Source organism: Lactuca serriola, chromosome 6, assembly GCF_051521515.1.
Source record: "Lactuca serriola cultivar US96UC23 chromosome 6, Lser_US96UC23_V15, whole genome shotgun sequence".
NCBI classification, from domain to species: Eukaryota; Viridiplantae; Streptophyta; class Magnoliopsida; order Asterales; family Asteraceae; genus Lactuca; species Lactuca serriola.
The window spans coordinates 11,668,633-11,680,588 of NC_136413.1; the positions used below are offsets into that span (position 1 = coordinate 11,668,633).

General features: G+C 29.8%; 1 protein-coding gene across 24 annotated transcripts; it reads left to right on the forward strand.

Moving 5' to 3' along the window:
- Positions 1–3,093: 3,093 nt before the first annotated feature.
- LOC145058760 (uncharacterized) lies at positions 3,094–9,707 on the forward strand. Of its 24 annotated transcripts, none has more exons than XR_013686500.1 (6): positions 3,094–3,384; positions 3,516–3,772; positions 3,893–3,941; positions 4,041–4,115; positions 4,237–4,518; positions 9,627–9,707. XR_013686500.1 is itself a non-coding variant. In XM_079006656.1 (6 exons), the coding sequence occupies exons 2-6, from the start codon at positions 3,728–3,730 to the stop codon at positions 4,427–4,429; spliced, it is 255 nt and encodes an 84-aa protein (XP_078862782.1). In that variant the 5' UTR covers positions 3,094–3,384; positions 3,516–3,727; the 3' UTR covers positions 4,430–5,493. The 24 variants fall into 24 exon arrangements, 5 of the variants coding, with proteins under 5 accessions (XP_078862782.1, XP_078862783.1, XP_078862784.1 ...); XR_013686499.1 differs by lacking the exon at positions 9,627–9,707 and adding an exon at positions 5,005–5,493; XR_013686508.1 differs by lacking the exon at positions 9,627–9,707 and having other exon boundaries at positions 3,876–3,941; positions 4,041–4,172; positions 4,237–4,285; positions 4,393–5,317.
- Positions 9,708–11,956: the final 2,249 nt, after the last annotated feature.

Below are 11,956 nucleotides of genomic sequence, written 5' to 3' on the forward strand. Positions count from 1 at the left end.
CTTTATTTATTATATTTTTTGTATTTATGTAAAATTAGAGAAATTAAATATCCTTCTACCTTTTAATCCTACAAATTTTCCTACCAATTTAATTGATGACATGTGTCATATTAATATCCTAAAATATCATTAAATCTCATTAAATGAGCATTAAATGTTACACATGTCACCATTTCATTGGGTAGGAAGATATTTAAGAACAAAAAATAGGAGGATATTTAATTTCTCGTAAAATTATTACTTTAAAAACTATGTAATGCTTATAATTTTATATTAAACTATTTTTATAAACACATGTAATACACGAGTCTCACACTCATAAACCTTTTGAAAGTTTGTAAATAGAACCCGCCATTTTGGTTTTATATTAGGATATCTATTATATATAAAATCATAAAATTAATTTTTTTTATAGAACTAAAATATAAAAATGACAATTTCATATTTACAAAATCTAAAATTAAAATTTTTTATTATATCTTTTTTCCAAAACATATTTAATATTAATCTTATCTTGAATGTAATAATTAGCTCTTTTTATGATGTAACTTTATAAAAATAATACTAGTATTCTAAGTCTTAATATATATTTCTAATAAACTAAATATGGAAATGGTATAAAATGAAATTTTAATTTAGTAGCAAATAATTTAAAATGAAAATTTTATACCAACTCTATTTATTTGTTGACCGCTTTTTAGGCATGAAACATTCATACCATATCAACACGAATTTGGGTTTCGCTATGGAACATGAACCGTATTAACAAACACCATACTATTTTTTTTCATTTAATTGGGTATGACTATTTTTTTTCATTTAACAAACACCATACTATGTTTAATTTTTCTTTTAAGAAACATGAACCGTATTAACAAATACCATACTATTTTTTTTTGAAACGGCAAACTAACTAATCTACTCCTAAATAACCACCTATGTCTCCACCGAGACTTGAACCCTTGACCTCTCAAATGAGATGGTCCTTCCATACCGTTAGGCCATTGGCCCTTTGGTAACAAACACCATACTAGATGTTTTTAACTATTTAAATTAAACAAATAGATTGTTTCGACTTTCAACCACTTTTTTATTTATTTTGTACTTATTGAGATCCAATAAAAGCTTGAAATTATGGAACATTAAAAATGATATTTAATAGCTTTTATGGAGAATCTTTGAATTGATGGCATTTGTAAACAAAAATATTTACACTCGAAGGTTTCTACACTTAACCCTTTTAGCCCTAACCCTTTTAGCCCCTAATATGAAGTTTTATTAGGTAGGGTGAGCATGGTGCGGTTTGGTGCGGTTTTCAGACCAAACCGAACCGCAAACCGCATGGTGCGGTTTTTGCATTCTTAAAACCGTTGGGTGCGGTTTTGCAATGGTTCGGTTTTTCGGTTTTTAAATGCGGTTTCGGTTTGTATCGGTGCAGTTTCGGTTTTTAAACCGTGTTAAGAATTTGGTGCAGTTTTTTTTATGTTTTTTGGTGCGGTTTTTTAAAACTGTAAGAACTGACAACCATGTGCATATAAGCTTGTATTGTGCTGTTTTTTTTAATACATTCATTTTCAACTCAAAACAAAATTACATCATCGAAAATTGTAAGTCGCTTAAAATACAACTTGTGACCACTCTCACAAACTAATTAATGATTGAAGGTTGGTTGATTTTGACTTAATTTGTTACAAGCTTATTACATGTAATCGATTAGTACGTTTGGCTAACAATAAAACATTTCTTTTGCATCCCATATAGTTTTATACAAACACAAAATAAACATATAATAAATATATTATCGTTTATAACTATTTTAAATAGCATGTATATAATATACATTGATTGATTTATTACTATACACGCTTGCGGTGCGGTTCGGTTTTGGTGGACCGGTTTTTAGGATAGAAACCGCACCGTACCGTTGGCCTTCGGTTTTTGCAAAAATTAAATCCGCACCATTGGTTTTTGCATCGGTTTCGGTTTTTCGGTTGCGGTTTATTGCGGTTTTGTCGGTTTTTCTTTAGTCGGTTCGGTTTTTGCTCACCCCTATCATTAGGTGATCTTTGTTTTTTTTTCTTTTTAAAAACCCACTTTTGATCATTTAATGTTGTGCCGCATAGCATTTGACCATCCGTAGGTGTTTGTTTTTCAGAAGATTTCTAACTTAAAAACTGTTGTGCATGTGTTGTGTGGCACAACACTAGACCATTTGCTTTAAACAACTTCACACCTTACTTTAACTTATTGCAGCAGTCTGTATACGTTAAAAAACAAACAAACTTTTTATTACATGTTGTAGCCGTTTGGTTCATCTCTTCTGCTACAGAGGGTTGCAGATGTGGTCCGCAGACTTCAAACATTTTCGCTTTGAAAAAACAAACAACACCTAAATTTTCCTCAAATATTCATTCCTTAATTATTTTATTGTTATTATTAATTATTATTATATATATATGTATATATCTACTATAATAAATGAAAATCAATTTTGACACATGTCAATCTCTTATAAGTTTTGACACTTGTCATTTTGTGATATTTTTAAAATAAAATAAAATCCACATGTCAGTTTCTAAATTTTTCAATTTTTAAAATTAAAGTCAAATAATTACGTGTATATATGTAAAGTATTAAATATAATAACTGTGATAATAAATTGCAATTAATATGTTTTTTATTTCTTATTTCAAAATTTTATTTTAAAAAATATTTATTGTTTACATTTTGATATTTAATTTTTTTTTAATCAACCCGTGTATTACACGGGTTTTACACTTAGTATATATATATATATATATATATATATATATATATATATATATATTAAAGTTCTGAAGAAAGGAACAGTAAACCTGTTGGTTTTTTGACATATTTGGTCCAGATATTTTCTCTATATCACAATTGGTCCATCTCTTTATTAATTTTACAATTTCTCCCTTCCTGGTCAGTCTCAGAGCCTAGGCAAACCAGCACATTTTTTGGCTGGCTGGTTTGGAGCCGATGGGTCAGCGGCTGGTTGATGGTGATTGATGTCATGGCTTGATTTATACGTGTTATTTCCTCAGTGTCCTTTAATACGTCTTTATCTCTTCCTCTTCCCCACCTGCATTTCTCACTCCTCTTTTCTATCCAATGCTTCTCTCATGGTTTCTAGAAACACCGATTCCATATTAAACCACTCTTCCATTGCTTCTTCCGATCAGAATTCTTCTTCTTCACCCCCCCTTACCGACTTAAAGTTTTTACCACCGGTTTCTGGCTCACGTTCTTATATGTATCTGTTTTTTCTCCGACGCGATCTTTCACGCTTTCTTCTTGGAGCCTTGGATATTGTAATCCCGTTCTTCCGCTTCTCTACTCTGTCGGACGCATATTCTTCAGGTGTTTATTTGTTGATATCTGTTTATTTTTTTCGTTCTTTACTTCGATTTGGGGTTGTCGCACTATTTTTTTTTGGGTCTTATGTGTCAATCGGCGTATTTGTGTTGAGCCATGTTAATTTCAATTTCTAGGGCAATAGCAGGCAACATCAACACCCTCGATTTGACGTTTTTGGCGAACTGCACAGAAACTTGCAACCTTTTCTTCGAAAACATCCACATCGTCAGGATCATCTCCGACTTTCCCAGAAGCTGGTGGTCATTTACCTGTCAAACAAGCTGCCAAGGCCGCTGATCTTGCCCTAACCGGTGACACTATTGGTTGGGTTCACAACAGATCGGTCATGACCAAAGCTCTTCTGAATCAATATCCTTCCGATTCTCATGAGGTTAGTCAACACACCTCCAACAGTTCAAATCTTCAACAAATCGTGTTTGGAGATATATGGGATTCTGTTTCCTCATTGATAAACAATTTTTTTCACCTAACAGTTGTGCTTGATTGGCAGCAGCTTGGATATGAATTTTCCAATAACATGTGGCTTAGCACATCATCTGGTAGTTTTTCTAAACATATATACTTTCTCCATAACCTTATTTGTTTTCATTCTTTATCTAGATTGATATTCTATAATAACTAAATGTCTCAATTTTTAGGTTATTCTTTTATGTTTTACTTGATTCCATATGCGAATTCACACTTTAGTGTTTGGATGGTGGAATACTATACAAGTAATATTTCAGATTGAAATGAAATATATATGCTTTCCTTTCTTATTAGTTGTGGATGTAAGTATTCTAATTACTATAAAATCCATTTGTCTAAATTCTCACAGAATATTTTGCATTGCAGGCTGGCGAGATTTGCTCATGAGAAGGGTGCTAATATCATCCTTATTCAGGTATGATTATTCAATGAAATTCATAATACAATATGATTTCATGATTGTTTCTTTATCAACTTATTTTAGCAACTGTGTTCATGGTTGATTTTCTTAAACTATTTGAGGGCTATTAGCTTTTGTCAAGCACACAGGGGTAATTAACTTCAGCGAGCAAAACCTTATAAAGATCATTCACTCAATGGAGAAAAAAAGGAGAATATATGTCTGGATAGCTCTGTTATACGCTGGAGGTTTGATACATACCCTTGCACAAGCAATCGCACTTACTTTGGTGACACTTTTTTTAAAGAACTTATCATATCAATACTAAAAAACTTAATTTCACATAACTAACGTACCATTATCTGTTTTCCACATATTTGCTTTTGTTTTAGTTATATCTTAAACTTTGATTTTAACATTAAGGGATATATAACTGCTTTTTAATATTCTTTTGCTTTTAAGTATTGGACTTTCATCGACTGAAATTATCAAATAATTGGACTTCTTAGATTTGTTATACCAGGTTTAATCAATTTTTTTTTAACTAAAGTTAAAATAGACATTACTTTTTTTATGCTACCTTTTGAATCCATTTATTTTCTAATACTCCAATCATTACATTTTTTGAGAGAAAGGTTGGGAGCATGAGTTCGTAAAGAAATCAATTTGCAAATGTTTTAGATTAAATGTTGAAGTTATTTTCTAATATTTTATATTAAATTTTGTACACTTAGATGGTTTGTTGTGGGTAAAGATGAAGGACAGACAAATGTAAGAATGGAAAGTGTATGTTTTATTTTGTATGATTATATGAATTACTATTCTGCACGGGTATTTTCGGCACATGGATAATTGGGAGACATGTATGCCCCTTTTCTATAAACTTATTCAGTTTCCAAAGTGATTTGCATCGTTTAATCAGGATGGAAGGGATTGAAAAAGCCACCGAAAGCCATGAACGAAGCTTAAAAACAATTATCTTTGCTTTTGTTAAAATATGTTTGCATACTTTGCCATATATTTTCTTTAAAAATATATTTGAATGTATTACATATAGTAACCACCGACAACATAGGCACAAAAACGTTTGCCTAACCTAAATCAACTTCCGACCTGCTGCGAAGCGAGAGTTACCCTCTAGTTATTATTAATCTTATTTATTCATTTGTCTTTATACCAACATTCTTTTAATAATTAATTATATGGAGAACGGGGTGTCACAATATTTTTTATATTTTTAGGCTAAGTTGGTGACATAATAGATTAAGACTCGTATTAAGTCGGTGAAAATGACTTAAAATAATTGTAGAGTATGTTCCCACCTTCGTGTGGATATAAACATCATAGAAAACATGTTAGAAACAAAGAAGTTATACATGTTAGAAGTTGGGATAAAAATTGTCCTAAATCTGGAATGGAATCAACTAAGGAAGTGTCGTCAAGCAGTGATTGCGGCGTAGTGAGGGTGAGGGTGACGGAGAATGGGTTACGTACTTGTCATAAGAAAATGGTGATGTACTTTGCCCCACAACGCGATATATTGGTGCCCCGACATGGTGGCAAAAGTAGGATGTTGTTGTGGGAAGTTACAACTGCTACTGCTCTGATAGCTGCTTTAGAGGTTGCTTAGCCAAGAAAACGGATGCGCTAACGCGCAACGACTTTCCTTTCTCTGATAGAGGCTCCGATACAAGCGAGCTAAGGGGCATGAGTTAGAGGCTAACTGCAAGTTCATTTGTTGCACCCCGATTTGGAGACATACTCGCTGCAACGCGATGTTTCAATCAGACGAAAGGTTGTTAAGCCTTCATTCGAGTTAGATCTCACACCCCAAACCCTCCATAGTAGAAGAGTTATCACTCTCCCTCTTTATTTATAATTGTGATATGTTTAAATTATATATTTTTACATGTATGTATGACTAGGCATGAGCATACGACCCATAGGACCGGACTGGAAAAAAACCGGGAGACCCGGACCGAACCGGATTATCATATTAATGGGCCGGTTTTTGGGTTTGGTTTTTATCAATAATCGGGTTTCGGGTTTGGACCGGACCCGTACCCGAATTAAATGATTTAACCCGGACCGGACCGGACCGGAAAACCAAAAATTATTTTCTTTTTTTGATCGACAAACAGTAAGCGAGAATTACCAAAATAAAAAAAAAATTGTCCGATTGAATTGATTCGGTCTCTCCTGTGGATCACATTATAGTGTCAATTTTTTTTTGTTTCGGCCTCTTCTCTTGATCGTATTATAGTGTCGATTTTTTTTCTTGAAAAACCAAAAGTTATTTCTTACTACATTTTTATTAATAAAAATAGTGCAGTTTTTTTTAAATAATGTAGTATTTTTTAATAAAAATAATGTTGTTAAGTGTAATTTTTTTTATAAAAATAATGCAGTTTTTTTATATAAAAATGGTGATGTTAAGTGCAAATTTTTTATATATAAATAGTGTAGTTTTTTTTTTAATAAAATAGTGTGACTTGTTACTAGCGTTTTTTTATTTGTTTGCATCCACCTCATTTGTACGTATTCATCATCTTTTATGTATATTTTTTAGTTGACTTGTGCAAACAATAAAGATACGAATGATGAATGTTACGTAATAAAATTATAATTTGAAATACTATGCTAGAGAGTGACATGACAAACAAAACCTGAAACTGTAAATAACAAACATATGAAACCTAGTTTGGTACAGGATTGGACCGAAACCGTAAACAACACTACTAAAGTCTAATTCGGTCCAAAACCTGAAACCCGGTTTAGTATCCGGAACCGGACCGGACCAAACCCGGACCCGCTACACCCAAAAACGGTCCGATTTTTGGGTAAGGTAATTCACGATTTTCGGTCTTCGGTTCGGTCCGGTCTGGGTTCGGCCCGTTGCTCATCCCTATGTATGAGAACCTTGAGTCACTAAGTAAATTCTATAAAGTTATGAGACAAAAAATAGATCATAAATACACGTAGAAAACATGTATATGAGCATGTATGTATATGAGTTGAGTATATGTATAAGATCTACATAAAGACATGTAGCAGAGCATGTAATGAGTATATTTCCTTCCGAAAATAAGATTGATATTCCTTTGGGAAAGAGATCAAGTTATGAGTATATTTCCTTCGGAAAAATGAGATTGATATTCCTTCGGGAACAAGATTGAGTTATGAGTATATTTCCTTCGGGAAATATGATTGATATTCCTTCAGGAATGAAATCAAGTTATGAGTATATTTCCTTCGAGAAATGAGATTGATATTCGTTCGGGAACGAGATCAAGTTATGAGTATATTTCCTTCAGGAAATGAAATTGACATTCTTTTAGGAATGAGATCGAGTTATGAGTATAATTCCTTAGGGAAATGAGATTGATATTCCTTCGGGAACGAGATCGAGTTTTAAGTATATTTCCTTCAGGAAATGAGATTGAGATATGCTTATATTTCCTTTGAGAATGAGATTGAGATATGAGTATGTTCCCTTTGAGAATGAGATTACAAAATAAGTATACTTCCTACAGGAATTCAGATTTTATACAAGTTGAGATGAGTTATATAGAATATACTAGACTGTGTATGAGATGAGACATACATACAAAATACGAGACCTAATTGAGAAGAGACATACACATTATATGAGATTGAGTATAAGATGAGTTATATAGAGTATACGAAATTAAGCATGAGATGAGACATACATAGAATATATGAGACCTAGTTGAGATGAGACATACAGAGTGTATGAGATTGAGTATAAGATAAGTTATAAAGAGTATACGAGATTGAGCTTGAGATGAGACATACATAGAGTATATGAGACCTAATTGAGATGAGACATACATAGTATATGAGTTTAAGTATAAGATGAGTTGTATAGAGTATACGAGATTGAGCATGAGATGAGACATACATAGAGTATATAAAGTTAATTAAGATGAGACATATATAGTGTATGAGATTGAGTATAAGATGATATATATATATATATATATATATAGACTGAGAATGAGATGTACAAAGCATATGAGATTGAGCCAAAGATGAGATATATAGAGTATATAAGATTAAGTAGAGATATGTAGAGTGAATGAGACTTAATAGAAATGAGATATAATAGAGTGTGAATTACGAGAAAGAAAGTAATAAAAAAATAGGATAATAACTCACCAGACCTAGTGTCTAATGTAGTGGAGATTTTATGTTTTGTAGGTACGAGTTTCTACAACTATGGTACCGGAAGAGACGACATGAACTCAAGATCAAGACTTAAATAGTAGGATGCAATTGTTGTATTCTTCATTTTATACAAATATATAGATTTAAAAAATTTTAAATTTGAAGACATGAGCTCAAGATCAACATGGGATGTAAAATTTTTTAAATTTGAATAGATTTCGGCAATTGTAAATCAAAAGTCTTGATATTTTTATAGATTAGATGTTTAGAGATCAAGGGTGTTACAAATTAAATAATATTTAAGAGATTGATTATTCTGAGAAATTAATATTTGATTGAAAGATTGATTCTAATTAAGAGATGGATTCTTAATTGAAAGATAACTTATAAATGAGATACATCCTTTGTGAGATAGATCCTTGATGAGATAGGTTATAATCGAGAAAAAATCATATTGAAAGATAGATGTTTATGAGTAATTAATTGTATTAAAATTGTAACATATATGATATTTGCGGTATATGATATATGAATTAAATTGAGATCTGAATATTTAAGTATTATTGAGTAACTGATTTTTACTGAGAGATAGACTTTATCGAGATAGATTATGATTGAGATAGATATGGTTGATAGATCGATTATTATTAATAATGAGATAGATCATTTCTGGGAGGCTGATTAACATTGAGTGGGATAGATCTGGGTAGAGAAAAAGGGAGTGTATCTCATTAATAGAAATGGATATTGATAAAGAGAGTGTGATAAACATTGATATATATAAATTCTGATAGAGAAAGATATTGTTATAGAGAATGATCATGAGCGAGATAGATTATGATTCAAAGATTAATCATGAGCGAGAGATTGAGAGATTGATAAAAACAGAGAGAGAAAGAGAGAAATTGTTACTGAGGTAGATCACAGAGAGAGAGAAAGGGAGAGAGAGAGAGAGAGATCATTGTCGAGTAATAGACTATTATAAAGAAACAAATTATTATTAGAGTTGAAAAAAGAATATGGGAATACCATTAATTGTTGTAATTTATTTGTTACACATTTGTGATAATTTCTTGATTTCGATATAAGTGATTTATATGATTATATTATTGTAGCTATTATTCATTAAGTTGTGAGGCTTATGTTTCTATAATGACTTATTTTGTAGGTTTATATTTGTGATGCCCGACTCAATCCTGTACTTGATGCCAGTACGATCCTTGTGATAATTACTTGTATTCTAGAATGCTAATGTACAACAAAACTGTTGTAAAATTCTAAATATGAAATGAAATGTTTGGGGTGTACATGGTATGAAATTATAGGTGTTACAAGATAGAAGATAACAAAGACATGTGTGGTAGGGTTGGTACTTAATAATGCAAAATAATAAATTGGTTCTAAAAAAATAATAAATAAAAGGGTAACTAGGTATTTTACATAATTTTAATGATTGATCTCTAATGATGTTACTTGGAAGAACAAATCTTAAATATTAATAAAAGAGAAACTTTATGACATCATCTTAAATAATCTGGACCATTGATTGTATTTCAATCTTATTTTTTCTACCCTTAGATCAAATTGCTGACATCATCTTCCCCATATGGAATGTATTTAATTCCAATAAATGCTTTCCAATCATCAATCAATAACTTACATTCGTTGAAATGGAATGTATTTAATTCCAATAAAAGCTTTCCATATTTTACATCTTGAATTTTTAATTATGAAGATTTTAATATGGTCAATTTTAAAAACATATTACTAACAAATCATTTCAATTAAGGCCTTAATATCAACCATTAATATAAATCCGTTTATATTAGTAAACCATTAATATAAATTTTTTTTATTAGGAAATCATTAATACCGAAAAATCATATTCAAATTATCACATACATATACGATTCATCATTGAATCCGCGACTCACATTTATTTTCAATCGTTTTTTTTCTTCAAACCTTCTACTACAACATCGTTAATATTGCTTATAACTTCCATCATCATTCTCTGCTATAAACATTCGCTCTTGTGCGCTAGAAGGTCAGTACCTTCTTTTGCTTTTTATATTTTTTTCGATTATTTTTTGTTCCTATATCAAATGTATGTATTCATATATTTCGATTTTCTTTGTCACAAATTACATGAAATCAGTTAACTACTTTTTTGAAACTTTTCAAATAAACATGAAAAGATATTAGGTACCTTTAACAAAACAAAAATTAACTATCTTGGGAACTGACATTAATTACGAAAATGTTACTTTTATATATCAGAGATGACTATGATTTTTTTTTTAATTTTTATGTCATAAGAATCCGGTTAATTTTGGCATTATTTTAAAATATCATTGAAATTATTATGTTTTTATATATCATATCAACCTACTTTTTTTTATCTTCGTATAGTAACAATAAAATTTATTAATTTACACAACAAATATAGATATTTCAAATTTTGTAATATTATTATACCTTACAAAATACAACTCCCTCCAAAATAAATTTTCTCAAGTAATTTCATCCATAATTTCAACAAATTTAAATTTGTATTTTCTTTATATAAATTTTTTTTAATGATCCTGATTTTTTTTTCTCCAAAAGTATATCAAACATTTACGTCTTAGATAATGCTGCCCTATTATAATTATTATTTTCCAAAAGTATATCCGTTTAGTGAGGAATTTGATATAATAAAGGAAGTGAATGTTAATTAAAATGAGATATATATTCCATAATTATTACATTAGTTTATTAAAAAAACTAATATCAAGGTGTAAACATTAAGCATTTTTAAAGTGAAATTTCAGAATACATACAAACGATGATGTTGTACAATGAAATATAAAATTGAATAGACTGAAAAAAAAACACTATTAAAGCAGTCAATCTTGAAAATAACATAGTTATGAAAAATTATAAAGTAAGATAAAAATTATAAGATAATATGAGATTTGTAAAAAGTACATTTAGTAAAAGCGTTACGGTTATTAGAAAAAATAAGACCGTTAAGATTAGTGAAAATACAATATATAAACTAAATTATCACAATAGTAATGAAATGTCATTATTTGATATTTAATATAATTGACAGTTATATCAAATTACATTGATGATATACTACAATTATTCAAAGTTGCGCCAAAACTAATGCAAAGTTCTTGCGGACACTAAATAAATAAGAACAAACATAAAAGCTAGCATTTATATTTATAATCAATTTAAAATAAACCAATCATGATTTAGAAAAAAATCTCTATTGATGACATAGTAAAATTAAATATATATATATATATATATATATATATATATATATATATATATATAACATTTAACATTTTATAAATTATATTACATAACTTTATTTGAATAAATGAAATAGTTGTTAATATTTAATGCAATAGAAAAAACGATATATTGGTTATCAATATATGTTTAAATTAAGTAACATTATTATGCAAGGAACGTCTAATTAAAATGCTTATAAATATATAA